Source organism: Plectropomus leopardus, chromosome 12 (genome assembly GCF_026936395.1).
Source record: "Plectropomus leopardus strain MGB_pleo_1.0 chromosome 12, ASM2693639v1, whole genome shotgun sequence".
NCBI classification, from domain to species: domain Eukaryota; kingdom Metazoa; phylum Chordata; class Actinopteri; order Perciformes; family Serranidae; genus Plectropomus; species Plectropomus leopardus.
In genome coordinates this window covers 19,089,125-19,116,880 of record NC_142187.1, presented here as the reverse complement: position 1 = coordinate 19,116,880, position 27,756 = coordinate 19,089,125, and the positions used below count along the sequence as shown (strand labels likewise).

Below are 27,756 nucleotides of genomic sequence, written 5' to 3'. Positions count from 1 at the left end.
TTTGAGGTGTTTTAACCTATTTTTGGGACATGTCATATTTTGACAATTTTGCCTTACTATAGCCTTGCCATTTTTGTCATTTTTTCAACATGCATAATTATGGTGTTTTTGTCCCTTTTTTGCAACTTTCTATGCTATGGCGTTTCTCGGCACGCTATTTTATGCTGTTTTGAGGTGTTTTAAACTATTTTTGGGACATGTCATATTTTGACAATTTTGCCTTACTATAGCCTTGCCATTTTTGTCATTTTTTCAACATGCATAATTATGGTGTTTTTGTCCGTTTTTGCAACTTTCTATGCTATGGCATGTCTCAGCACGCTATTTTATGCTATTTTGATGTGTTTTAAACGATTTTTTGACATGGCATATTTTGACATTTTATCCATACTATAGCCTTGCCGTTTTCTTCATTTTTTCAAAATGCATAATTATGGTGTTTTTGTCCCTTTTTTGCAACTTTCTATGCTATAGCGTTTCTCAGCACTCTATTTCATGCTGTTTTGAGGTGTTTTAACCTATTTTTGGGACATGTCATATTTTGACAATTTTGCCTTACTATAGCCTTGCCGTTTTTGTCATTTTTTCAACATGCATAATTATGGTGTTTTTGTCAGTTTTTGCAACTTTCTATGCTATTGCGTTTCTCGGCACGCTATATCATGCTGTTTTGAGGTGTTTTAACCTATTTTGGGACATGTCATATTTTGACAATTTTGCCTTACTATAGCCTTGCCATTTTTGTCATTTTTTCAACATGCATAATTATGGTGTTTTTGTCAGTTTTTGCAACTTTCTATGCTGTGGCGTTTCTCAGCACGCTATTTCATGCTGTTTTGAGGTGTTTTAAACGATTTTTGGGACATGTCATATTTTGAAAAATTTGCCTTACTATAGCCTTGCAGTTTTCTTCATTTTTTCATCATTCATAATTATGGTGTTTTTGACCGTTTTTGCAACTTTTTGTATGCTATGGCGTGTGTTGGCATGCTATTTTATGCTGTTTTGAGGTGTTTTGAACTATTTTTGGGACATGCCATATTTTGACATTTTATCCATACTATAGCCTTGCTGTTTTCATCATTTTTTAAACATGCATAATTATGGTGTTTTTGTCCCTTTTTTGCAACTTTCTATGCTATAGCGTTTCTCAGCACGCTATTTCATGCCATTTTGAGGTGTTTTAAACTATTTTTGGGACATGTCATATTTTGAAAATTTTGCCTTACTATAGCCTTGCCGTTTTTGTCATTTTTTCAACATGCATAATTATGGTGTTTTTGTCAGTTTTTGCAACTTTCTATGCTATGGTGTTTCTCAGCACGCTATTTCATGCTGTTTTGAGGTGTTTCGAACTATTTTTGGGACATGTCATATTTGGAAAATTTTGCCTTACTATAGCCTTGCCTTTTTCGTGATTTTTTCAACATGCATAATTATGGTGTTTTTGTCCGTTTTTTTTTAACGCTCTGTGCTATGGCATGTTTCGGCACGCTATTTCATGCTGTTTTGAGGTGTTTTAACCTATTTTTGGGACATGTCATATTTTGACAATTTTGCCTTACTATAGCCTTGCCATTTTTGTCATTTTTTCAACATGCATAATTATGGTGTTTTTGTCAGTTTTTGCAACTTTCTATGCTATGGCGTTTCTCAGCACGCTATTTCATGCTGTTTTGAGGTGTTTTAACCTATTTTTGGGACATGTCATATTTTGACAATTTTGCCTTACTATAGCCTTGCCTTGTGGTCATTTTTTGAACATACAGAATTATGGTGTTTTTGGTCGGTTTTTGCAACTTTCTGTACTATGGCGTGGCTCACCACGCTATTGCATGTTGTTTTGAGGTGTTTTGAACTATTTTTGAGACATGTCATATTTTGATATTTTTAGCCATACTATAGCCTTGCCTTTTTCGTCATTTTTTCAACATGCATAATTATGGTGTTTTTTTTCCATTTTTGAAAGTTTTTTTGCTATGGCGTTTCTCAGCACGCTATTTCATGCATTTTTGTGGTGTTTTAACCTATTTTTGGGACATGTCATATTTTGACAATTTTGCCTTACTATAGCCTTGCTGTTTTCGTCATTTTTTCATCATGCATAATTATGGTGTTTTTGTCCCTTTTTTGCAACTTTCTATGCTATAGCGTTTCTCAGCACGCTATTTCATGCTGTTTTGAGGTGTTTTAACCTATTTTTGGGACATGTCATATTTTGACATTTTATCCATACTATAGCCTTGCCGTTTTCTTCATTTTTTCAACATGCATAATTATGGTGTTTTTGTCCCTTTTTTGCAACTTTCTATGCTATGGCGTTTCTCAGCACGCTATTTTATGCTGTTTTGAGGTGTTTTAACCTATTTTTGGGACATGTCATATTTTGAAAATTTTGCCTTACTATAGCCTTGCTGTTTTCGTCATTTTTTCAACATGCAGAATTCTGATGTTTTTGTCCGTTTTTGCAACTTTCTATGCTATAGCGTTTCTCAGCATGCTATTTTATGCTGTTTTGAGGTGTTTTAAACGATTTTTGGGACATGTCATATTTTGACATTTTATTCATACTATAGCCTTGCTGTTTTCATCATTTTTTCAACATGCATAATTATGGTGTTTTTGTCCCTTTTTTGCAACTTTCTATGCTATAGCGTTTCTCAGCACGCTATTTCATGCTGTTTTGAGGTGTTTTAACCTATTTTTGGGACATGTCATATTTTGACAATTTTGCCTTACTATAGCCTTGCCTTTTTCGTGATTTTTTCAACATGCATAATTATGGTGTTTTTGTCCGTTTTTCTAACATTCTGTGCTATGGCATGTTTCGGCACGATATTTCATGCTGTTTTGAGGTGTTTTAAACTATTTTTGGGACATTTCATATTTTGAAATTTTTGCCTTACTATAGCCTTGCCATTTTTGTCATTTTTTCAACATGCATAATTATGGTGTTTTTGTCAGTTTTTGCAACTTTCTATGCTATGGTGTTTCTCAGCAGGCTATTTCATGCTGTTTTGAGGTGTTTTAACCTATTTTTGGGACATGTCATATTTTGACAATTTTGCATTACTATAGCCTTGCCTTTTTCGTGATTTTTTCAACATGCATAATTATGGTGTTTTTGTCCGTTTTTCCAATGTTCTGTGCTATGGCATGTTTCGGCACGCTATTTCATGCTGTTTTGAGGTGTTTTAAACTATTTTTGGGACATGTCATATTTTGAAAATTTTGCCTTACTATAGCCTTGCCATTTTTGTCATTTTTTCAACATGCATAATTATGGTGTTTTTGTCCCTTTTTTGCAACTTTCTATGCTATAGCGTTTCTCAGCACGCTATTTTATGCTGTTTTGAGGTGTTTTAAACGATTTTTTGACATGGCATATTTTGACATTTTATCCATACTATAGCCTTGCCGTTTTCTTCATTTTTTCAACATGCATAATTATGGTGTTTTTGTCCCTTTTTTGCAACTTTCTATGCTATAGCGTTTCTCAGCACGTTATTTTATGCTGTTTTGAGGTGTTTTAACCTATTTTTGGGACATGTCATATTTTGACAATTTTGCCTTACTATAGCCTTGCCATTTTCGTCATTTTTTCAACATGCAGAATTATGGTGTTTTTTTTCCATTTTTGAAAGTTTTTATGCTATGGCGTTTCTCAGCACGCTATTTCATGCTGTTTTGAGGTGTTTTAACCTATTTTTGGGACATGTCATATTTTGAAAATTTTGTCTTACTATAGCCTTGCCGTTTTCTTCATTTTTTCATCATGCATAATTATGGTGTTTTTGACCGTTTTTGCAACTTTCTATGCTATGGCGTGTCTTGGCATGCTATTTTATGCTGTTTTGAGGTGTTTTGAACTATTTTTGGGACATGTCATATTTTGACAATTTTGCCTTACTATAGCCTTGCCATTTTTGTCATTTTTTCAACATGCATAATTATGGTGTTTTTGGCCATTTTTGCAACAATCTATGCCATGACATGTCTCAGGTTGGTATTTTATGCTTTTTAAGGTGTTTTCTGCTGTTTTTGGGACATATCATATTTTGATATTTTTGCGTTACAATAGCCTTTGATATTTTTAGCCTGCTGAAAAAATTACAAAAAAGACAAGGCTATAACATGGCTAAAAATGTAAAAAAAAAATTACGTCTCAAAAAAAGCTGAAAACATATCAAAACAGCATAAAATAGCGTGTTGAGCCACACCATAGCATAGAAAGTTGCAAAAAACTGCCAAAAACACCATAATTTTGCATGTCGAAAAAATGACGAAAAACACAAGGCTATAGTATGGCTAAAATGTCAAAATATGACACGTCCCAAAAACAGCTGAAAACACCTCAAAAGAGCATGAAATAACATGCGGAAACACACCATACCATAGAATGATACAAAAACGGCCAACAGCATAATTATGCATGTCAAAAAAATGACGAAAAAGGCAAGGCTATAGTATGGCTAAGAATGTCAAAATATGACATGTACCAAAAACAGCTGAGAACACCTCAAAACAGTATAAAATAGCGTCCTGAGACACCCCATTGTATAGAAAGTTACAAAAATGGACAAAAACACCATAATTATGCATGTTGAAAAAATTACGGAAAAGGCAAGGCTATAGTATGGCTAAAAATATCTAAATATGACATGTCCCAAACACAGCTGAAAATACTTCAAAACAGCATAAAGTAGTGTGCCAAGATACACCATGCCATAGAAAGGTGCAAAAACGGACATAAACACCATAATTATTTATGCTGAAAAATTGACAAAAAAGGCAAGGCTATAATATGGCTAAAAATATCAAAACATGACATGTCCCAACAACAGCAAAACACCTTAAAACAGCATAAAACAGCAACCCGAGACACGTCATGACATAGAACGTTGCAAAAATGGCCAAAAACACCACAGTTATTCATGTTGAAAAAATGACCACAAAGCAAGGCTATAGTTTAGCAAAAAAAAAGTCAAAATATGACATGTCCCAAAAACAGGTTTAAACAGCTGAAAACAGCATAAAATAGTGTGCTGAGATGCACCATAGCATGGAATGTGTCAAAAAATGGTCATAAACATTATAATTATGCATGCTGAAAAAATGACAAAAAAGGCAAGGCTATCTTATGGCTAAAATGCCAAAATATGACATGTCCCAAAAACAGTTCAGAATACCTCTAAACAACATAGAACAGTGTGCCAAGACATGCCATAGCATAGAAAGGTGCAAAAAGAGCCCAAAACACCTTAATTATGCATGTTGAAAAAATGACGAAAAAGGCAAGGCTAAAAATATGGCTAAAAATGCCAAAATATGACACGTCCCAAAAACAGCTGAAAACATCTCAAAACGGCAATTTTTAAAATGGAATTCTTTGGCCCTGAGCACCACAAGCCGAGTGCAATTTAGCTTCATTAAGAGAAGGCAGACATCTCTGCGGCTGATATCTCCAGCACTCGACAACTCACACCAAAACAATTTAAACTGATAAATAGCAGTTCAGGTAAGAGGCAGAATAAATATTTCATATTTTGAGGTGAACTGTAACTTTTAGTTTTTAGTCATACTTGTACTTTCCCTACTATGACACATTAAAATACCTGCTGTATGTAACTGCATTCCATTATGATTAACTAACCTGTTTTCAATATTTTCTCCACAGAATTACATGTTCTTCGAAATGAGCTGATCGATGAAAAAGATCAATCAGGAGAAAAACGTACATTGATGAAAGTGGGCTACAACTAATGAGGAACACCAGCTGAGTCAGTTTGTGGAACCATTTGAATTGTATTTGAAATTTGACAAGCGAAATATCTTTTTTGGGACACATTTATGAGTGAATTGTTTTTGAAATATAAACAAGTGAAATATCAATTTTAGGATTCATTTGTGAAAGAACATGACACTGAACCAGCTTTAGCAGCAGATGCATATTTGACATTTATTGCTATATTCCATCAGGTGTACATCCAACAGTGTTGCTTTACTTTTGACACACACCTGCACCCATCATCACACCACCAAACACAGGCAGCGTTACAGTTTTTCAATGAACTATAGAAGCGCTTTCTTGACATGGTTCCAAAAAATGCGCCAGAGGAATTGATAAAAACTGTAACAGACCCTGACCCTGGGCCCTGTTTCATTTCTTTACTACAAAATGGAAAAAAAAGGAGTGAAGGTCAGTGTTTCAGGACTCCTATACACCTTTCGTTGAGGACATTAAAGCAGAGCCTGTCCCTTGGATTCTTTCAAGGCGGGACAAAGACAAAAGAGACAAAAGGGAAAAAATGGTTCAGGCTCGAGGCCAGGCACAGTGATTTAGGCAGCTTGGCAGTCCATTCTTAAGATGCCGGTTAAATAACCTTCTGCCCAACACAGGATGGCCCTCATCCTTTGGGATTCAACTTCCAAGTCAAAGACAGAGAATCGTTGCTGATTCAGTTAAGTGATCTTTGACGTGGACTGTATTTACAAATATATCGTACACAACAATAGTAATCGTTCTAGTTCGAAATGACCAGAAGAATTGTAGTTAAAATACAGCACTGTAATAAAATAACATCTACCTCCAACCCTGTTTGAGTCCCAATAAACAGATTTACAGACTAATTTTAAACAGCAGGAAGTTTGTGATGTCTCGTTAAGCAATAAAACCAGATCTAATACTATAACATATTGTTTTTGTTGTATTTTCTCAAGTACACTTTTGTTGACAACTAATGACCAGATCAGCAAACATCAGTCACATGGCCTCCCTCTTGTGGCAAGTTTACAGATGTTACAACTTGCATTAACAAAAATAAAAATAAAATCGGAGGCTTTGCTCTTCTCTGGTTGATTAAAAATAACGCATATTTACCTCATCGGCTTAGTTCAGTGTTTGGTTGACAGGCTTTTCTGTTCATTTCCAATTTTAGACTCGAAGAAGGAATGGTCTTCTGGCCTCCGTTCCTGCTTTTGCTCCGTCTTCATTTTACACAGTGCCAGTCCACGCAGAGGTAGCCTTCCCTGGACTCGTCATCCCCCAGCACATCACATATACACACCTACACACCAAAACCAGAGACAGACAGTGGTGTCAGAGGAGTGCCATTCAAAAGAATAATTCGTAAACCAATAAGAAAAATAAAGGCAGAAATATAAAGAGAAATAAAAATCTGAATAAATAAGTGAACAAACAAAATGTGGAAAATATAAATAGAATTAAAGAATGTGACGATACAAAGAGAAATAAACAGATCATTACAAGCATTTCCATTTCTTTTCACAATTATATCTGTATGCATTATATTTTTTGGAAAAATATGTAATTTTTCATTGATAGCATATAAATTACTTTATTTTCTCTGTGTAATTTCTCCTTATTCTTTTACCACATTTATTTTTTATTTTATTTTCTTATTCTATCACAGATTTATTTTTTTAAGGCACTCTTAGAACTTTAACAACATTAGAATTAAACAGAGTATATTAGATATAAACCATTTCTTTCACCTTGAAATAATGTATCAGCAATTACTCACTCTGGCAGAGGTTCTCAGTTTGAGGAGCTAACGTCCGCCACTAGCATTCACCAGTCCATGGAAGTCTTCCCATGCTCTGTAAACAAAGGATGCAGCACATCATCATTCAAAATAAACAAACTGTTTAGATATTTAGGCCTTTTTGATGGGAGTATAACAACATTATTGCATGAATAATTACATTATTGCATGAAACATGAAGGAGTTGCATACATGGCTGTCTTTCACTTGTCTTTTTTAACACAGTCACCAACAAATTAAAACAGAAAAAAGGAACACAAATTTGTCTATTTTATTTTATAGCAAATGCAAAGTGAATGCTTTATTGAGAGCAAAAAAAATGGTTAATCATGATTGCTTAAAAATAGTTAAACAATAGTTTAATTTAACAACAGTTTAAGAGTCCAATGTTCTGCTGCAAAAAAACAATTATATTCATCATAATGATGAATTACAGAAGCAGCAATTGTTAACATTTAAGAAGCTGGAAAAAGTAAATGTTTGATTTTTGATTTTATAAAAATGCAACAATAATAAGAATAATAACCATTTAAGTTGTGAAAAACATTAGCTCTGCTTTACATCATTCGGCTCATCAATATTGCATTCTAGTCACAGACGAAACCCAACAGAAAATTTGTGAGCATGCATTAAGTGATGTTTGAGAGAGAGAAAATAATAAAACGATGAGACATACATACTTAATGCTGTCTGTGTGAGTCTTGTACTCCATGATGGTGTTAGGAGGTAGGTTGAGGACTCTGCGCAGCGTGTCTCTGATGCGGGCAGTGGTTGCCTGGTCGCTAGCTGTTTTGTTCCAGATGGAGATGATGTCCTCCTGGAGAAAAGAGGCAGGAAAGGTGTTTCTGAGTGAACTGAAGGGCTGAAGCTACCAAATGTCTGAACTTCACCGCACTTGCAGACTCACAGACTTTGCAGGTGCTTTCATGGGGAGTCTGCGAGTGCTGTCCAAATCCACAATTCATTCTGTCCACAAGAAGCCTAAAGCGGACTTTCTGCAGATGTCCAGAGAGTCTGCTTGGGGTGCCGACTTCACTGGTTTAATTGCCCACATTTCATTGCTGTACTGACGTGATGTTTTGATTTTTCAAACTGTTGACTATAAAAAACTATGCAAACTTATTTTAAATTACTGTATTAAAACAATACTTGAATTAAATAGGCCAGAAAAAAACATACAACTATGTCATGACACAGAAATATGTTAAAGATGAGGTAAGCAAAATGCATTTTACAACTCCAGCCTACAGGCTAAAAACTGTGCAGTGTAGGCCAATATCAAATATAGAGGCTAAGAAAATACAGAAAAGATATCTAGATAGGGTCTTCCAATGTAATAATTGCCAATATATTTAGTCATAGTATCCTTATTTATTGAGTATTTCTGTATTAAAATGTGTGTAGCCCATACGTGTGAATATTGTATTGTTGAGTCATTGAGAAAGCACATATATGTGATTTACATGATGTGAGCAGACACCATTCATCAGCTTGGGTGAGGAGTATAGCAATTATCTGTGAACATAATTGTAGCTGTCTGCTCAAATGTTTCCACGGCAACAGCAGGATTCGAAGCTTTTCTATTAGCAGCTTGCAGTCACAGACTTTACATGACAAGAGTAAATACGTCACTCTCCGTATGAACGAACTGAAGCCTGCAAGTGTTCAGTCCGCAAGTCTGGAGGGTGGGCATTTGGATTCAGCAAAGAAGATGGCAGTGTGTAACCAAGTACAACAGGTGAGTGTGTGTTTACCTGAAAGCGTACTGACACCACGGCCCCGCAGATCTCCTCTCCAACCATAAACTGCTCTCCGAGCATGGCCAGGATCAGGTTTTCCCAGCACCGAGATGCCAGGCCTTTCCTCAGACGGATTATCCACTTCCCACCCATCTTATTGGCATCGTCCTAAAAACAACATAACCAGGGCTTCAGAGTGAGATTTTTATCCACAAAACTAATTAGATTCGATGTGTTACAAGATACAGTCATGATTTCAGAGTGCACACCTCCCACATGGGTTTAATACCCTCCTTGAAGAGATGGAAGTCACTATGGCCTGTCAGGTCGCCTGGCCGGATCATGTGACTATAGAAACGCCAGAACTGCTCCACCTTGGGAAGGACAAGACGTGTTTATATCAACATGAGTCAGAATAAGCTTGTATACACTGATTTATGCTGTGTCTGACTAAGGTAATACAGACTGTCCCCTCCCCATCCACTGTATGTTCCCTCATGAGGAGCGACTTACACCGGCCTTACGCCAAATGACTTTTCACGCAATTCACTGTTGCAGACAAATTTGCATTATCAGAATAAAAATCGTGATAGGTTAAGTCCCTGTGATCTCAGTCTTTTGGTGTAAGGTGGTCAGTCCAAGCTGTCTTAAGTCGGTCTTTTTCTTGTCTTAATGTTCTAATAAAATCAAACATGTTAAATATTATCGTTAGTTTTTAGTCTTAGCTTATGCAAATACTTAAGTTCAATGGCTTGAATATTGTCAACAACAAATAGCTGCAGTCTCTCCAACGCCGAAAACAAAAGGGTGGACAGTAAACATGGAAGGAACTTTAGGAAGAAGCAAGAATGTGAGCAAGTCTCGATACTTTTGTACGGTGGGAAAGGAGGTGAAATTGGCTGAATTGTTGCATGAACAACAGTCATGGCTTAATTCGGCATGTATCTTATCCAACAACTAGCACTCATTTTAAATCAAAAATTAAATCGTCTTTAGATGCAAGAGGGTGTCAGACTTGAGCGTTTTTAAAGTTTGTAAAAGTCTTCTAGTGTATGGTAGGTATTACCGAGGCGAAGCTGCCAATTTGTTTAATGTTCTGCTCGTAGCTCTGAGTACTGGCCGGTCTCCCTGGAGTGCGTCTGGAGTACCAAAAGGTGTAGTTGTATTGAAGAGGGTGCTCTCCTGCCCCTGGCACCACCATCTGCAGGAAACAAGAAAGTGGCTGAGTGATACAATTAACTTTGTGGCTGCAAACACACGTAAATCATTTGTTAATAGGCTGACCTTTTTCTTGGAGGTGTTCTGTTCCTTGTCCTCGTCTTCAGTTTTTTCCTTCTCACTGTCTTTCGGTGAGCCTTGGTCCTGATCGTGATCTCCACTGTCATCATCTTTCAGACTTGATGGATACATAGGCAGCAAAACAAATGCACGGGCTTCATTTAAATTAAGGGGGCAACTCTATTTAAAGTTATTTAGGTATACCTTGCTAAAACTAACAATCTGATATGAGCCAGGTTTTGAGTCTTCACCAATATGATTATTATTTGGTCCATTCCTTGTTTCTACCAGCTGAGGAGTATTGCTTAACTCAGGCCCATGACATCCACAGCCGAGCTGGAGATGATTATTCATGCATTTAATTCCTCCTGTCTTAACTACTGCAATTCCCTTTTCACAAGCCTTAGCGAGACTTCCCTAAATCGCCTAAAGTTGTGCAAAGCGCAACTGCCAAGCTTTTGACCAGATCCTGCAAAATGTCCCATTTAGATTTCTTTACACTGGCTCCCAATAAAAGTAAGCGTCCAGTCGTAGATTTTTGTGATCATTTTTAGGGTCTTGCATGGTCAGTGACCTGCAGCCCTACATCAGCAGCAGGTCACTGAGGTCCTCTGATCAAGCTATGTTAGTTTTTCCTCGCTCTACGCTCAAGACAAATGGAGACTGTGCTTTTGAGGTTGAAGCTCCTAAATTGTCGGACTCTGTCCAATTATAATTAAGGCTAAACATGGGCTTTTAGTTTTTATACACCACATATCTGAAACCAGCTCCCAGAAAACTGCAGGTCTACTGCAACTCTCAGTTCTTTTAAATCAAGGCCGGAGACTTTTCTCTTTGCTACTGCCTTTTTTGTATTTATTTATTTATTACACTGCACTGTAACTTTTATTTTAGCATGACATACCTGTCTTATTTTCTCCAGTTATTCAACAAGGTTTTAATTGCATTTAAATGTCTACTTAAAATGTGTTCCTTTTGCACGAAGTCTAATTGCTTTTGATATTTTATGTTAAGCACTGTGATTTGCATGAAATGTGCTATATAAATAATTCTGCCTTGCTTGTGAACAATGAACACTTTTAAACAGACTTTTAAAGAAAGATGCTATATAAATACATACATATAAATACTAACCCTCTTAATCTAATTAATAATGCAACATTAAGAGATTTTTTGTTTTATCTGTTGAAGAAAATGTTCAGTCAGCTTATAGTAATTTTGTACGGTGCAGTCTACGGTGCTCTTGAACTATAATGTGTTATAGTAACAATTCTTAATACTCAGTGTGCCCTTATTGATATAAATGGGGGAAACAAAACATCTGTCACTAAAATAAACGTGAATATTACCACCTCAATACAGACACAATCCATTTCAGGGCTGCTGCATCGCATTACATTATTTCCAGCTAGGTAGCCTAGTAAGCTGTCAACAGACTGCTTTTTACCAGTAAATTACAAAAATGTAGCCGGTTTATGACGCACACGTTCAGTCATGCACTTAAACTACTCTGACAGTGAATACCTTACAATGCACTATAAGCTAACTGCCCGTATTTTAGGGCCATGAGAGTCTAGTTTGAGCCGAAGCAGCGCGCACATTTCCCCGCATCACAAAAACTACCACACCGAGGATTCGGGGCCTGTCCGACTTCCGCCAAGCTAAGCTAAAGCTAGCAACACAGCATTTTCCCAATTATAAAATGTTATTTATCTTTGTTGTTACTTCTGTTGATTTTATATGCACCTGTGTCTGTATTGCACTTTCTCTCATGTGGGTTTATAACGTTAAATCAAACGTTACACACAGCATGCAGGACCATGCAATAAAGCTGACACACCTCTCTTTTTTAACACGCAACAGTTCTCATTAACGTTACGCACCCCCGTGAATTTCCTGTCACGACGAGGGGTGGGCCACCCTCTGGCAGATATTTCACAGAAACTTTTGATTACTCACGCGTCAAATTTGTTGTTCATTATTTTCTAGGTGGGAGCCTTTCGGAGTCCGACCACTGCCTCCGGAATTCCGCAGCAACGGCGGCGCGCTCAGCGGACGCACGTGTACGCGCACGCCGTGTGTTGCTCGCGATTATGAACGTGCGGGTGACACTTCTAACCGTATGTTTTGGTTGATGCTCACGGGAAATAGGCATGGTGTAAATATATACACACAAACAGCCAAAATATGAAACACATAAGCACCGAGTTATGTTTTCATATTTTATTCATTACATCTCACTCCCAAACATAATAAATACACAACCAAGTACCACTCTAATAAGTTAATTAGAGATTTTGAAAGTCTATGTTACATTGGCTCCAATAAATAATAGAAAATCTGTGACTTCGGTACACAGACATGGCTTCCAACAAGCATACGCACACACCAGCACACAGCCTCGACACAAAAAGGACTGGCGGCTTCTTCATATGAACCAGCCTCCTCTGATGTGCCGCATCCCTCGTTTCGTCCTTTCCATCCGCTCGCTTGTCATCTGGTCTAGCGGCAACTTCAAACTATGGCTCTGTTCAGGTCCAGGCCGAGCTGTGGACCGAGTCTGGAGGGACAAAAAGGGAGCTCGGGGGGAAAAGGATGGAGTCAGGAACACAGTGAGCTTCTTTAGTTCTGGCCTGACTTCAGTGTTAGTCCGTATGGTGAGCATGTTTGGGGATGAGGGAGTGTAAAAACCCAAAGTCTGGAGACAACACTGCAACTTAAGTAAGGAGCAAAGTGTCGGGGGGTAAGGGATGGGAAGAAAGCTCTGGCATGGTATGGCACGGTATGGTGTGGTGTGGTTTGGTTGGTTCTGCTGTCGGAGACCATCCCCTCGCCCCTTGCCCCCTGTGCCTCTGTGAGGACCTTCATGAGAAGGCCCTTTGTTCCGGGCCGGCAGGCGCACCAGTGAGTGAATGAGCAAGAGCAGCAGCGGCCCTCTTCAATGGCGGCTGTTTGTTTACACCAGCCAGTCCCGTCATACTTCATTAGCAGCCCAGCCCACCGACAACCTCTGATGTCCTAATAGCCGATGAGTGTGTGGCTGCCCATCAGCCCTGAGCCTCAGCGGCTCAGGATAAAGGGGTTTCCAGTATTCCCAACACACACACATTCCCACTAAATATGCCTGCCTGCCTTCTCAGCCACTGGTGGTACACATACATACACACAGCCTCCATGGTGAGGGTGGATGGGAGAACTGGTTCTTTCATCATGGGCCAAGAGGCACCGGGAGGTGAGCCGACGTCAGTCGAGCAGCAACAGTCCCAGAGAACTAGCTTTGCATCACAGAGATGTGAGAGATCTGCCGCCCAGAGAGAGACACAAAAAGCAAGACACAGCAATCATTCAGTGCTGCCATCCTCTGACCACAGAGTTAAAAATACGGATTTAAGGTTGGAAAAAGGGAATTTCTTCCCCTGAGTGGTCCTAGAGTTAGGACTAACTTTCAGATTGCTGAAACAACCATTTTATTTGTTGAGCTTTGTTGCAGATGAAAGTGTGAGAGGACGTGCTGCCTCAGAGACACAGGTTGAAACAAGAAAGTTTCTCTAGCACAATGCAACATAACACCAGGACTGCAACTTCAAAATATTTTTTCTGTAGATTGTGTTTTTGATATATGCTTTAAAACTGTAGTCTTTCTGGTTGTGCACTTTTAGTTTTTGAGTTGAAGATGCACCATCCCATAACCATCAATGTGCTAATCTCTCATTGGATAATTAAGATTCTAACTATTGGTAATGAAAACTAGAACATTTCAGAAGAAATTTTGGCGGGTGCCTGCTCTTGCACCATGTCCTAACTAAGTATTAAAAGCAGTAGCTACATGTGTACATGTACAACATAATACTGACAGCAGCAATGCAGAGTGAGAAAGATGTTTATGAATATTTATTATATGTGTGTAAGTGTTTTTGTGGCCCCTCCTTCAGAGGTACAGGCACCCTAAGTATGATGAATAGTAATAGGTTTCCAGCACTCCAAAGTGCATTTCCTGCGGAACGTGTGTGGATGCTTAAAGCTGAAATCAGTTTAAAACCATGGCTGAAAATGCAGAAATATATTGCTGAAAATGAAAAAGTATATTACAAATTGCCAGAAATATCTGAAAAACTGGCAGAAATGAAAGCTGCACTGCTTTAAACTGAAGAAGCTGCAAGTTGAACTGGAAGAGTTTCAAAGGAAGAAGATGATGTTAACTGAAAAGGTAAAAATAATAAATGTTTAATATGAGGCATAAAATGTAGAAAAGAATTGAGACAGAAAGAGCATAACATTTCGACATTCGAATGGTTTCTGTAGCTGAACGTATGCAGGTGTACATCTATCACTACAAGGAGTAGTAATAGTATAAGAAGCAGTAGTAGCATCAGTAGTAATGATTGCAGTAGTAGTAGAAGTAGCTGTATTAATAGTAGCAATAGTTCCAGTCCACAACTACTAGTATTAGCAGTAATGGAAGCAGTAACAGTGGTAGTAGTAGAAGTAGTAGTAGTAATCGCAGTAGCAGGAGTAGAATTTGTTGTTGTAGAACTAATCTATTACTAATAGTAGTAGCAGTAGTTGCAGTAGAAATAGAAGTAACAGAAGCAGCAGTTGTAGTTTTTTGTTCTAGTAGTGGTAGAATGCGGTAAAAATGGTCAAAAAAGTCATCCTTCCAGATGCTAATAAAACTTGTGGTAGAGCATTTTGAAGAAGTTTATGGTGTAGAATTTCAAAAGAACAATCCAAAAAGTCAACATTTAAAATGTTGAAAAAAGTCATACTATAGTATGTAACAAAATTCCATACTATAGCATGTGGAAAAAATGGTCGAAAAATTCATTGTTCCAAATGTCAAAAAAAGTCGTAGTTTAGCATTTTGAAGAACATTATAATATAGAATGTGGAAGAAATGGTCCAAAAAGTCAACAATTAAATGTTGAAAAAAGTCATACTATAGCATGTAGTAAAAACAGTCAAAAAAGTCATCGATCAAGGTGTCGATAAAACTTATGGTACAGCATTTAGAAGAAGTTTATAGTGTAGAATTTCAAAAGAAGTCCAAAAAGTCAGCATTTAAAATGTTGAAAAAAGTCATACCATAGTCATAAGATAGTATGTCGCCATATGGAACAAATGGTCGCTTTGAAGCATCCACACAAATAAGTATGATGAACAGCAACTGCACCACAAGTGGCCACTCCGCCACAAGTGTGCCTGCACTGCTTCGCAGTGTGCCTGCAGTGCAGGCACCCTAATAAGTATGACACATTGCGAAGCAGTGCAGGCACCCTAATAAGTATGACACATTGCGAAGCAGTGCAGGCACCCTATGACAGATAGACGAATAGTAATAGGTTCCGGCACCCTAAAAATGCATATTATAGAGTATGTGGGTTGTGAAAATTACTGTGATGAAGACTCTTGTAAAATAAAGTAGATTCATTAGCTAGTGTTGCCAAGTTTGTGTGTTTTTTGGTTGTTGTTTTTTTTTCTTACAATTAGCACTTTATAATACTAAGTTACTTCAATTAACTCACCTCCTGAATGGTTCTTCCCAGCGTCTCCTGGCTTTTCACCACTTTTCTGAAAGAGACACAAGTCAATTATTTTTTTTCTGACAATAGTATCTGGAGCCACGTCTATTAGCTGTGTAACAATGTTCTGATTCGAGTTTAAGACAAAAGAAGGGAGCCAACCTGTGGATTCTGCGAGCTAGACTGAGGATGAAGTTTGCTGAGCAGTCGGGCTGATAGGTGGATGGCACTATGGTGTAAGCTCCAGGAGACAGACAGCAGGACAGGCTGACATCCTGAGTATAGCAGTGAGGGACACAGCTGGCTGCAGGATCCTCGTCTCTGGGTAACAACTGCTCTGATTCCCCTTTTGGGAACTAAATACATGGTCAAGATCAAATGCTCAGATACTATGGAATAACAACCATTAGCTATCATTAATCAGTAAAGAAATGCTTTGAATTAAATGCTCATTTTGAAAGACTAACCAAGAGGTGTTCAAAATACAGCAAACAAAATGCAAATTTGGCCCAAAATAGGCAAATTCAAACATGTCTGAATCCATTAGGTACTAAAAAAAACAATCACAGATATCATTTATGTGATTTATCATTTATGTGCATTTATCTAAAGGAGCTGGACAAAAAGTGACATTAGCTCCTTATAAAAAAAATGATTCAAAGGCATGGCAGCTGTCATAGCTTGCCATACACAATTGATTCCTATGCAAAGAGGTGAATGGCCATAAATGGCACCGTTATTCTCCTTTAATGTTTGACTGACCTTATAAATGTGGAAGCCAATAGGGTGCAGGGCGGTGTCAGGGCGGCTCTGGTGCAGGGTAATCCTGACATTCACTCCTGATGTCACTGCTGAATCATCACTCAGTGTAAAAGGGAAGCACGGGTTCTGCCAGTGAGACAGGAAGTTCCTGCCTCCTCCAGCTGTGCTTCCCTCCACCCACGAGCCCCGAAAGTAACTGGTCTCCCACTCTCCATCTGTTGTCAATGGCAGTGAAGGTGCTGGGCTTTTCAGGGCACTGAGAATGAAATCAACATTGTCATGTAATGAATAATTCAATTCAATCAACAGAACTATACTTGGCGGAACATGGAGATCAGAAAACCCATCTTTTGAAAAACAATAAGTAGGGTAACAAATTGACCAGCAGATGTCATCATTTACTTTCTTTCATTAATTTTAAGAGAAATCATAGAGTTTGTGTCCAAATATATAATTAACTGTGATCTCAAATGAATGAATTATGTGCTCAAATTTAAGAAACATGGCATTTAACAATATTGTTAACATTTTCACTTCCTGTATGTTTAAGGATTTCAAAACATAACACAACATTGTTGAATGGAAAAAAAAATGCAGTTTTGCTTTGATTTTGCTAGGACACTTTTGCATTTATTAAAAATACATTGTAAATTATTTTTTTACATGATTTTCTGTTTGTTTGTGCATCCAACTTTATTGATTTGAGAAAATTAATTAATATTTTTTTGCCCATAAATTAGATTTTTTCTCTCTCCATGATGCATTTTTGGCTCCATAGTAAAAAAAATAACATCCAAACATATCTCTTACAGCACCTGAACTTTTGAAGATGGTATGAAACCCCCACTTTGTTCAAATTTTATCACAAAAAAAAATGCATACCTTGGGTGGGCTAAATGTTTACCATTATTTTCAAGGTTCAAGGTTTCTTTCTTAGTGCCCAAAGCTAAATTTGTTGTGCAGATGGGAAATTCAGCATTCCAAGACAAGACATCAGAGCAATACAGATTTAAAGGACAACAAAATAATTAAAAACAAGCACTGTCAAGTAATAAAATAGTACTAAAATATATGAACTGCTATTAAAGTCATGACAAGGTGTCTTTACGCACACACACACTTGCACTCACCCACTCACTCCAAAGCTTAAAGTGCCGAGTGCATAGTTTTTTTTCTTGCTTTGTTTAGTAGTGCAAAAGCTGTGCAAAAGTATTTCTATGTCGTCATGTTCTGCATACATAATCTTTACACAGGTTATACATAGGGCTGTCCCAAATACGATGTTCTGGGCTCTGGAGCTTCAGCATAAATAAACGAATAATCGAGGCTTCTGCCAAGGAGCTTTCGTGTCAGGTGAGGGGGAATCCGGAGTGCCTCCGACAGTTTGACAGCGGTTGTGACACTTTATAGTACTAGTTTGTGAAGTCAAAAAAGTCTGACAGTTTCTTTATACAATAATCTGTGTCCAGTGTTCTAAATTAGTCTATTAAATTTGTTTGTGTGTCTTAAAAGATAAGCATCCTCACTATGCAGGATCTTAAAATTTGCCTGCTCTGTGCTGTGGGAATGGGTTCAACTCATGTGAGCTGTGACTTATATATGCAGTTTTTGTGACATTACACAGCTTGTGACAATTTTTATAATCATGGACAAATTATTATAGACCTACAAACAACTCATAATAATCCAAAAAAAAGCCCTATGAAACAGAAACACAGCATACTAACTTCAACAAATCCAGGATTTAACAGCGATTTTTTTTCTTACTCACAAACACTATGGAAAAAAAAACTGAATATCTGAATCCATAAATTGAAAACTGTATACTTCCCAATTAACAAATTTTCAAATGGCTGAATATTTGGGCCTGGCCCTAGTAATACAAGCTTGCTGACTTTTGTCATCTGTTAACTGGTCCTTACCTGAGGGATGTTGGAGAGGAGGAAAAGGCCCTGATGAGAAAGCGGGCCTCAGCTCCTGGCTGGTAGGTGCTGGGGATCAGCAGGTAGTATCCAGGCTCCAGCTCCCCGTGGAGAACTACCTCTCTCTCATAGGCGTGGCAGTGAGTAGAAGCACAAGGAGGTTTGTTCAACATCCGGCTCAGATTAAAACGCCTTTTCTCAACCTAGTGACAGAAAATTGCTGGTGACATGATGAAGAGACACAAATATTTTTTTTTGCCTGTACATGACAGCACCAACCTTCCACATATGTAGAGCAATAGCCTGGTAGTGCTGGTGTGTTGTGTTCGCGCTATCCTCAAGCGGCGTTTGTGCGTATTTTTCTGTGTTTCTCCATTTTCTATGCTGCAGCAGGGAAACCAGCACCTCTCCTGTCTCACACACTTTGAGCCAAAATTTTGGGTTGCAGCTGTAGCTGCTGCTGTTTCGACTGCCGCCCGCGGAGTGCCCTTTCGTCCAACGGCCAGCCAGCTGATGGTTGTGTGTCAGCAGTTGTCCTGTCGGAGAGAGTTGTCAGGTTTAAAAAAAGGGTGCCAATGAGGTCACTGTCTGACTGAAGGTTTAAAACACCCCCTAATGAAATAAGGAAATCACCGGTGTAAATGCTTTTTAAGTGCCCCTCATCACTAATGGGGTAGCCCACTGTGACATCATCAAACTGGGATAAGAATTCAGTCTCATCCAACCAGAACTCGCCCTCGGCCACCCTGGCTTGTAGGTCCAAAGCAGAAGCAGGGTCCACAGAACTCCAGCCGGCACCACTGCAGAGAAAGAGGTAGAGTGGGTGAATGCAGACTGAATCCAAATGTCTGGATTTTCCTGCCGAGCAGACTGGTGAATGACCAACGAAATACACAATAAATCAAGTCTGGTGCTTCAGTGCACATTATCTGGGCTTTCTACAAACTTACAAGTGATCGCACTGAGCCCCAGCACCCTTTCAAGTAAAATCTTGACTATGACACACATAAGCAGACACACATGCCCACCTCCCAGTCCAGGCCCCTCCCCAACAGCATCTTCCCCAGGGGTTTCTGATCCTGAGCAGCCGTACATTGCTCCCTGATGCCGTCTTCACATCCAGCCACTCCATGATAGTCAGAGCATGGTACTGACTCAGCTCACTGGCATCTAAAACAGTCATCAAGGTCATCAGGTGATGTGACACAGGATTAAAATCAAAAATGTGAAAGAAAACACTTCTTTCTGACCTCCAGGGCTGCTGTGAGTGGAGCAGCTGAGCGCACACTCATCTTTCACAGCATACAGAAGGTCCAGGTCCAGCCTTCTCCTCCTGACCTGGTCACTGTCCTGCTCTGGTTTCTGCTCCTCTTCTGATTCTCCCAAGCTCCAACGCTCCGCCAGGCCCCCGGTTAGATCCACCAGTGCCTCGGACACCTGCCCTGCCCAAAGTCTCTCATATGAGCCATGAAGCCTGAAGAGGACGGAAAGGACAGGAAATAGGAATTCCAAACTTCACTTAACGTGTGGTTAGAAATGCATTGCAAGACTAGTAAATCTCTCTCAAAGTACCAACCAAAACAATCTCCTAAATAAATGTTAACAGTATGTCAAACTAAAAGATGAGACATGGAAATTCCACAGGTTACTTACTTGGCATAGGCCTTCTCCAACAGGGCTACCCAAAAGGCAGTGGGGGAGTGGCAACGTGAGAAGCAGGGAGTGGAATTGATACAGGGCAGGCGGTCATCAATGGTTACCTCTGTCCAGTGGCCCTGCTGCCAAAAACGAAACTGGAAGGAGCCCCTGTACCTGCTGTCACCCCACTGGGGCTGGTCTGGAGGCAACACCTACAGAGCGTCACACACCGAATCAACACTGCGGTATGACATACAGTAGAAAACGTGCTTATGACATGCTTATTATCTGGAACTTAGTCTAATCACTAAACACTGTACAGAATTCACATCGTCAGATTCTGTACAAAGCCAGAGTGGCAGATCATAAAATTCTAGTAAAGCCTAAATGATAATACAGGTGTTACTGTACCTTGTTAAGTAGATGTTTGCTCTTGAGCAGGAAGGTGCAGGCACAGAGAAACCAGCAGTCTCCTAATAAGCCTTGTTTCGCATGACCCAGGTTGATGTTGTCAGGAAAGAGAGCTGGCAACTGGCAGATCTCCTGGAGATGGGAAATATACATAAATTGAGATCCACTGACTCAAAGAAGACATGCAATAACCATGAGATTTGGGTTTGGGGGGTAAAAAAATTCAGAAGCTTTTGACGTGGGGGTCAGGGCCTCTCACAATAATTTTTGTCGCACCATTTTGTCAGTCACTCAAAAACAACAGACACAAAACAGGTTTGTCTTAAGCCAAGTCTGAAGAGCAGCATTTGAAATGTCACTTGCACTTAAGGGAGCTACAGTGTGTGTGTGTGTGTGTGTGTGTGTTTTCACAATGTTTAGTATTATCTACAATGCGTTTCTTGTCTTTTATTACATGCATTTGCTTTTTGTGAAATACTGAATTCTACCATGAAACTACGGACACCCTTTCATAATCAGATCCACCACCTGACAGGGGAAGGCCCGTCTGTGGCAGGTGATGCAGCATTGAACCTATGACAAAACAAACACACAAGGAATATACGACGGCATTTCCAATTTCCTCTTGGCACTTGGTCTGACCTGTGGGCGTCTCCAGGTGATCTCTCCCTGCAGCCTGGCGATGGGTGTGGAGCTGTCAGAGAACAGGGACGTGTCATCAGAGGGGAAGTCCTGGTCCTTGAACAGGGCCTCGCCTCCACACTCTGCCCTTCCTGCCTCTTCTTTCATAGCTCCTCCTTTCTCTTTCAACCTGGAAGGAACCTGCTGGGTCAGCAGGTGTACTTCAGCCAGCTGTGACCATTCTCAGGGCCTCCATGTTCACGTCACACCTATATTGAAAACAAAACAATAGTTGCATTATATATTTATGACATTTTGTACATTTGTGGTGTCATGCTAAGATCATAAGCACCGACAGAAAGCTACACCTTGCTGCAGATAAAGGTTGGAAGGTGGAAGTTTAACTCAATTTATCTAATCAAATCAAGACAAGTCAATTTTATTTATAAAGCCCATTACCACAAATCACAATTTGCCTCAGAGGGCTTTGCAGCATACAACATCCCTCTGTCCTTAGACTCTCACATTAACTAAGGAAAAACTCCCCCCAAAAAACCCTTTAACAGCCAAAAAAAGATGGTAGAAACCTCAGGAAGAGCGTCTGAGTATGGATACCCTCTTCCAGGGCAAACAGACGTGCCATAGATGTCGGAAAAAACAATTAAATTACAGTAGATGACAGAATGTAATATAGGAAAGAGAAAGAGAGAAAATAGGGTGTTTTTCTTTTCTTACTTTGTGTTCTGTGAGTGTTTGGACAATTGTCACAGAATACAATCAAATCAAACAATTTACAGTAAATTCACCTTCCTTTGCATGTCCACAAATACTACAATAACATAATATTACACTGTAAATGACACACAATATGAGGTATATAAGCAAAGTCTTTTTTGGGGAAAACGTGCTTTGTGTTTATTTGCCTAGCTTTTTGAACCCCTGAGCAAACTTATTTGATGTCTTTCAAAAGGAAATGAGACCAAGAGCACTTTGGCAAGAATTGTCCTGCAAATTGCAAGAAATTAGTAGATTTGGCAGATACATTTTTTTAAAGCTTGTGAAAATGCCCAGATAACTATATATTTATAATAATCAGAACTACATATTTGAAATTATCTGAACTTAATTATTGGATTTTTTAAGCTTTTTTTCAGGCCATATCCTTGTGGGGGGTTTTTTCCAGGTCATTTCTTTTTTGTTTGTTTGTTTGTTTGTTTTGTTTATGTCGTTACTTTCCCATGTTTGTTTGTGTGTGTATGTGTGTGTGTGTGTGTGTGTGTTTCTAATTCCTCGCTAGTTTCTAGAAAAAAAGTATTTTCCTCTTAAGTTGCTCATTACCCTTCCCCAATTTTTTTTAAAAATTTTGAAATCAAGCTAATATGCTCAGGTTTCAAGGTGTTGAGTTACGCTAGGCACAAATTCCTATTTTAACCGTTAGCGTCTCACACAATAATATTGGCGAAATATAATGAAAAGCAGCATTAACGAGTCTCCAGACTTAACTGTAACACAAGGCACATTACAAATAATTGTGTGTTTCTCCTCTACGTTTCTGTATCTTACCTTTCTCCTCTTTTAATCATCTTTCCGCTCGTAGCTAGCTCTCATTCTTCATAAAAACAACAGCAGCTAACCGTTAGCTTCAGCTAGCTTGATATGGACAGATGTAACACAGTTAGCATCGTCGTGTATCTTCATCTTATCATGCTTTCAGAACCATAACCACAATCACACCGAGGTTTTAATTCAGAAGCACGGCAGATTTCGTTATTATTAGCAGTTACACAGGAGCAGACATTTCATTTTGCTGAGTCTGAAATACGGAAAGTCTCTTCCGCTTGTACATCCAGCAGTTCATTCATAAAGTGAATCCTTCCTGTGCGGAACACTGTCGCCTCCTACTGCTGGTACCCAGAATTACACCCTGCACTGTCACTGTGTCTCACTTTGTATGGATGAAAAGTACAATATTAGGCACGCATGTAGCTGAAACTACTGCAGAATAATATAGTTGTATTGCAATAAATTCTATTTCTATGTTAACCCTCTATGGTATCATTGCCTCTGGGTAACATACCCATTTTTGCTGTTGACACTCACAAAATTTAAAAACAGAACCAGGGCCCTGTGGATACCGGTGTATATATTGTGACATGACTCTCTGGTGGCCATGTCGATTCCCTTTTTCGGGGCCTACCTCACATGGTTCAGTCAGTCCCATCAACTCTCTCCACAAAAATGGTCTGAGAATGTCTTTTCTGTCATTTTAAAATCTTGAGAATTAATTTTTGAATTGTTTAATGCGTTTAATTTCATTACTAAAATGCAAATTTAAATAGATTGCAAATAGTAACAGCAGACCATATTTCCACTCTCTTTAGGTGGCAGGAGTGAAAACAAGTCATCCTAATTTTTTGTTGTGTTATGATTTCAGCAGGATGAAGACAGGTGGAACACTTAAATGAAAATAGGATGTAGACTGTACAGGATGATTTTTTTTAGTTTGGCAGCTATTATGTGCAGATTTTTAGGCATTATGTTGTCCCACATGGCTTGAATAATAGTGCATATAGCTGCAGTAAACAGGGAAAAAAATCTCCTAAGGGGAGCATGCCCTGGACTGGGCTGATCCCTAGTTAGAGGATATAGTTTGAGGTGCTTCTGTGAATTGCTTCATTTTACTAAATAATGTTTTAAATATTTTGTCCTTCTTGTTGTTTTTACAATCACTGAGTGTAGACTAAATATTAGGAACACAGTAACTAAACACAACTGCAACAAAAACTGAGCCTCCATTAAGATTGAATTTATTGCAGGGCTGTTGTAGTAGACTGCATTAGTTACCTTATAAAGTGGCAACTGAGAGTATTTACTCAAGTACTATCCATACTAGTGCTGATGATTTTCCCCTTCCACTGGATATGTGTTCTTACACAATAGCAGATAAGTAAGATGTCTTTTAAGGGGGAATATCTCTGTCAGCTGATCAAAAAATTCTTTTACTTTGGATCCTTGAGTAAACTTTACTGCCAATGGTTGTTTACCTCTGCATCATTTTATAGCAGGGCTATACATAAAATGTAATGTGGTATTTTCATATTTTCTTTTGAGAAACATCACATCGTGAAAAAGATGACCACAAAAACAGCAAAGTATTACAAAAATATTCTTTTTATTGGCTTAAAAAAATAAAAAATATTTTGCATCAATTGATTTCAAAATAATGTATTAATTTTTATCTTGTGTCTTTTAGGTGATTTCCTCAGGTGGTCTCCATGAGTGAAGATGCTGCTCAAAGTTTTCTATTTAGAAAATAGAAAAAAAGGAAATTGTTAAATTAATTCAAAGAAGATCTTGGATCAGTGTTGATGACTGTGCTGTGTATCAGCTCAGAGATTGACTGAATAGAGGAGTGAACTTACTCTGGTACAGAGTCCATGGCGATCTTCACCCACTTTTTGTCAGGATCGGCACACAGAAGTTTGTTTTTTACCGTCCTGAAACTGTATTAAAACAAGGGAAGAAATTAAGACATCATATATATATATTATATTTCCATACGTTATAGAGGTACATTTTTTATTTTATTTTCTTACATTATTGCCTTGATGTTGCAGTAGTCTGTGATCTCCTGGATTCTGTAGTATTTCAGGAGTTTCACTGGGACTGGATGTTCTTGGTACTGTGTGCAGCACATGGGACCTAAAGGAGAGACAGACCGAACATTTCAGCAAAACAGGACAAAGTAACATTTTTAAGGTGCCACTTTAATGTGAAAACAGCACCGAATCTGGAGAAATACAGGCAGCAACTCATGTGTTCTCCTAAATCAGTAATATTAGTGAGATGCATAATCATGTCATCGCTGAAGTCATACTTACTGCTTTCAGTCAGTGCCACCAGCAGCACCAACATTACAGAGACACACACAGCGAGCTTAGCCATCGTCACACAGCTTCTCTTCAGCAGTGAATCACTTTTCTGATCTGGATTCTCAGATTGGATGAGCTGATAATGTTTGTGTCTGGCAGCAAAGTTTAAATACTCTGTCAAAGGTGATGTCCAACCACAGAACAAGGAACTACAGCTGGAAATACCAGTGCGGAGTTGTAAATGGGTCAAGCGGGAAATGTGACTTTTACCCACAACAGTGGCACAAAACCCCCTTCTCAGTAGAAAGAAATGAGAGATGCCGCATACATGTGCGGTAGTTACTACAAAAAAGATCCTGGTATGACATCATGCTGGGGAAATGATTTTACATGGCAGTTAATGCTGCTGATTACTCAAATGTCAACACTATTAGGCATAATCAATACATTTCAAATGCCATTAGTATTATTTACTTAACCCTATTTGATACTTTGATAAGCAGAGGTTCATTAATTCCTGTATTTAAAAACATATTTGAGGTATCTGTACTTGGTTACTTCAGTTTTATGCTTTTTTATCCTCCTACTTCACCGTATTTCAAATATTGCACTTTTGTACTCCACTATATTTATTTGAGAGCTGTGGTTGCTTAAAATATTCACATTTCACACAAAAAAACATGTCAAATGCCAAATTTTCATAAATCAAACAACATAAACTACTTAGAATTTGCTATAACAATAATCAAACATTAACAGGAGATGTTTGTGTACTATTGTAACAATATAAGCTGATAATGCCTTTTGAATAGTTTTACATGTATACATGCATACGCTATGTACTGCATATATTATTGCATTGGTATTTTTACTTACTGTAAGTACAATATCTGAATACCTCTTATAGCACTGTTTATAGGTTTGTCTCATTAAGATGTTTATCTATTTTTCAAGAGAGACCTGAGGACAAGAATTGCATAATGTACAAAACAACCCTGTCAGCAACCCCAAATCAAACTCGACAACATAACATCCTGCTGACCTCCATAGTGACAGCGAATGTCAGTAGATTGTTGTTGCTGCATATAGACAACATTATAACAGTGGCGCCCCCAGGAGAGGGCCAGGGGGGCCATGGTCACCCTGATACAATTGCTACACCCTGGATATGAAAATATTCCAGTAGGCTAATACTGTATTTTAATGCTGCCTCCCTCTGCAGATGCTGGTGTCTTTTTGCTTAATTACCGAGTTAACGAGAGTGTTGTTCCTCAGATTTGTATTACAAAACTCCTAAACATATTAAAACAAAAGGGTTGCAGGCATTTAGGTTTCATTTCAACACCAGAGGCTATACATATAAAACAAGAGGTTTGGGGTCCTCCACCAGAAAATTTTGAGTATCCTACGCGATTCCCCCGGCGCATTTTTATGCATTAATTTGTGCCCTTTCTGCATCAATTTATTGTATAAATGTCTTTAATTTTGTCAAAATAAAAGTCATCTGCTTTATTCATGTTTTATTGAGGGATACAACTGTACATGTGCGAAATATTGAGGAGGACATGTCCCCTGCTTCCCCCCAAACCTGCACCTATGCTAAAACATCATTTTCAGTTAAAAAGTTTATCATTAGACTGCAACACATTTATCAAGAACAGCATTATATTCAGTCTACGGGAAAGACAATGTCTCTGTTTAAGCTCGACATTGACTTGTCACAGTAGGAAAGATGTAAAAGTAATAGAGGTAACTATGGTTGAGTTCAATGATCCTGCTTCAGTTTTGGGATCCTGTTTTTGTGCGTGCTGACTCACTGTTGGCTTGCTGGGACAAATAGAACACAACATTTGTTAATGTTATTAGCAGAAAGTGCTTTTCTTGTTTTGACAGGTCAAGCTGTTTGCTCAGCCAACTCCTCATTATGAACAAAGAGCTCCTGAAGGGAATTTCTGAATGTTCAGTGTAGTCTCGGCTTCTCTCACTGGTTTGGAGTGGGCAGTGAAAAAGGCACATTGAAAGTTCAAGGCTGAGCTGTCGGCCTAAACCCCCTGATTCTTTCTGTGAGTAGGAGTCATTTGATGTCTTGTTCTCACAGAGAGCTGGTTTCCAAAAATATCCCTTTTATCAAAGGATAGATTAAGTTTTTAAAAGTCTATTTTAAAGTAAAATGCCCAGCATGTACATAGAAAGAACTATTCCTTTTACAAAAAATACTTTATCTTTGGAAGATACCCCCCCCCCCCCTTCAGGTTTTTTTTCTTTTTTTGGGGGGGGGGGGTCCTTAGACGATGTGAGGGTCCAAGGGCAGAGGGATGTTATACGCTGTAAAGCCCTCTGTGGCAAACTGTGTTTTGTGATAATGGGCTTTATGAATTAAAATTAATTGAATTAAATTGAACTGAATTGAACTAATGCTTCAAGTGAAC

The 27,756-nt window shown here is 38.5% G+C and overlaps 4 protein-coding genes across 5 annotated transcripts in view; 1 reads left to right on the top strand and 3 right to left on the bottom strand.

Moving 5' to 3' along the window:
• LOC121951832 (phospholipid scramblase family member 5) overlaps nucleotides 1-5,814 on the top strand; it is a 29,447-nt gene extending 23,633 nt beyond the window's left edge. The window contains exon 8 of the mRNA XM_088085400.1: nucleotides 5,678-5,814. Coding sequence (XP_087941526.1) covers nucleotides 5,678-5,704 — 27 coding nt within the window. The 3' untranslated portion in view covers nucleotides 5,705-5,814. The remainder of the gene's footprint in view (nucleotides 1-5,677) is intronic.
• Nucleotides 5,815-5,933: 119 nt separating this feature from the next.
• On the bottom strand, nucleotides 5,934-12,700 carry eif4e2 (eukaryotic translation initiation factor 4E family member 2). 2 transcript variants are annotated; one of them, XM_042498319.2, is made up of 8 exons: nucleotides 12,542-12,700; nucleotides 10,589-10,700; nucleotides 10,371-10,505; nucleotides 9,574-9,678; nucleotides 9,320-9,472; nucleotides 8,242-8,382; nucleotides 7,545-7,620; nucleotides 5,934-7,067 (listed from the first exon to the last, which is right to left on the bottom strand). In XM_042498319.2, exons 1-7 carry the CDS (start codon nucleotides 12,559-12,561, stop codon nucleotides 7,585-7,587), a joined length of 702 nt encoding a protein of 233 aa, XP_042354253.1. In that variant the 5' UTR covers nucleotides 12,562-12,700; the 3' UTR covers nucleotides 5,934-7,067; nucleotides 7,545-7,584. The 2 variants fall into 2 exon arrangements, with proteins under 2 accessions (XP_042354253.1, XP_042354252.1); XM_042498318.2 differs by having other exon boundaries at nucleotides 8,246-8,382.
• Nucleotides 12,701-12,790: 90 nt separating this feature from the next.
• capn10 (calpain 10) lies at nucleotides 12,791-23,329 on the bottom strand. Its single transcript, XM_042497651.2, has 13 exons — nucleotides 23,019-23,329; nucleotides 21,477-21,724; nucleotides 20,835-20,966; nucleotides 20,439-20,635; nucleotides 20,036-20,259; nucleotides 19,814-19,955; nucleotides 19,419-19,585; nucleotides 19,065-19,321; nucleotides 18,786-18,988; nucleotides 16,864-17,119; nucleotides 16,264-16,457; nucleotides 16,105-16,150; nucleotides 12,791-13,883 (listed from the first exon to the last, which is right to left on the bottom strand). Exons 2-13 carry the CDS (start codon nucleotides 21,621-21,623, stop codon nucleotides 13,854-13,856), a joined length of 1,995 nt encoding a protein of 664 aa, XP_042353585.1. The 5' UTR covers nucleotides 21,624-21,724; nucleotides 23,019-23,329; the 3' UTR covers nucleotides 12,791-13,853.
• Nucleotides 23,330-24,608: 1,279 nt separating this feature from the next.
• ccl20a.4 (chemokine (C-C motif) ligand 20a, duplicate 4) lies at nucleotides 24,609-25,525 on the bottom strand. The gene is made up of 4 exons (XM_042497110.2): nucleotides 25,337-25,525; nucleotides 25,052-25,157; nucleotides 24,878-24,958; nucleotides 24,609-24,757 (listed from the first exon to the last, which is right to left on the bottom strand). Exons 1-4 carry the CDS (start codon nucleotides 25,398-25,400, stop codon nucleotides 24,748-24,750), a joined length of 261 nt encoding a protein of 86 aa, XP_042353044.2. The 5' UTR covers nucleotides 25,401-25,525; the 3' UTR covers nucleotides 24,609-24,747.
• Between the last annotated feature and the right edge of the window lie 2,231 nt (nucleotides 25,526-27,756).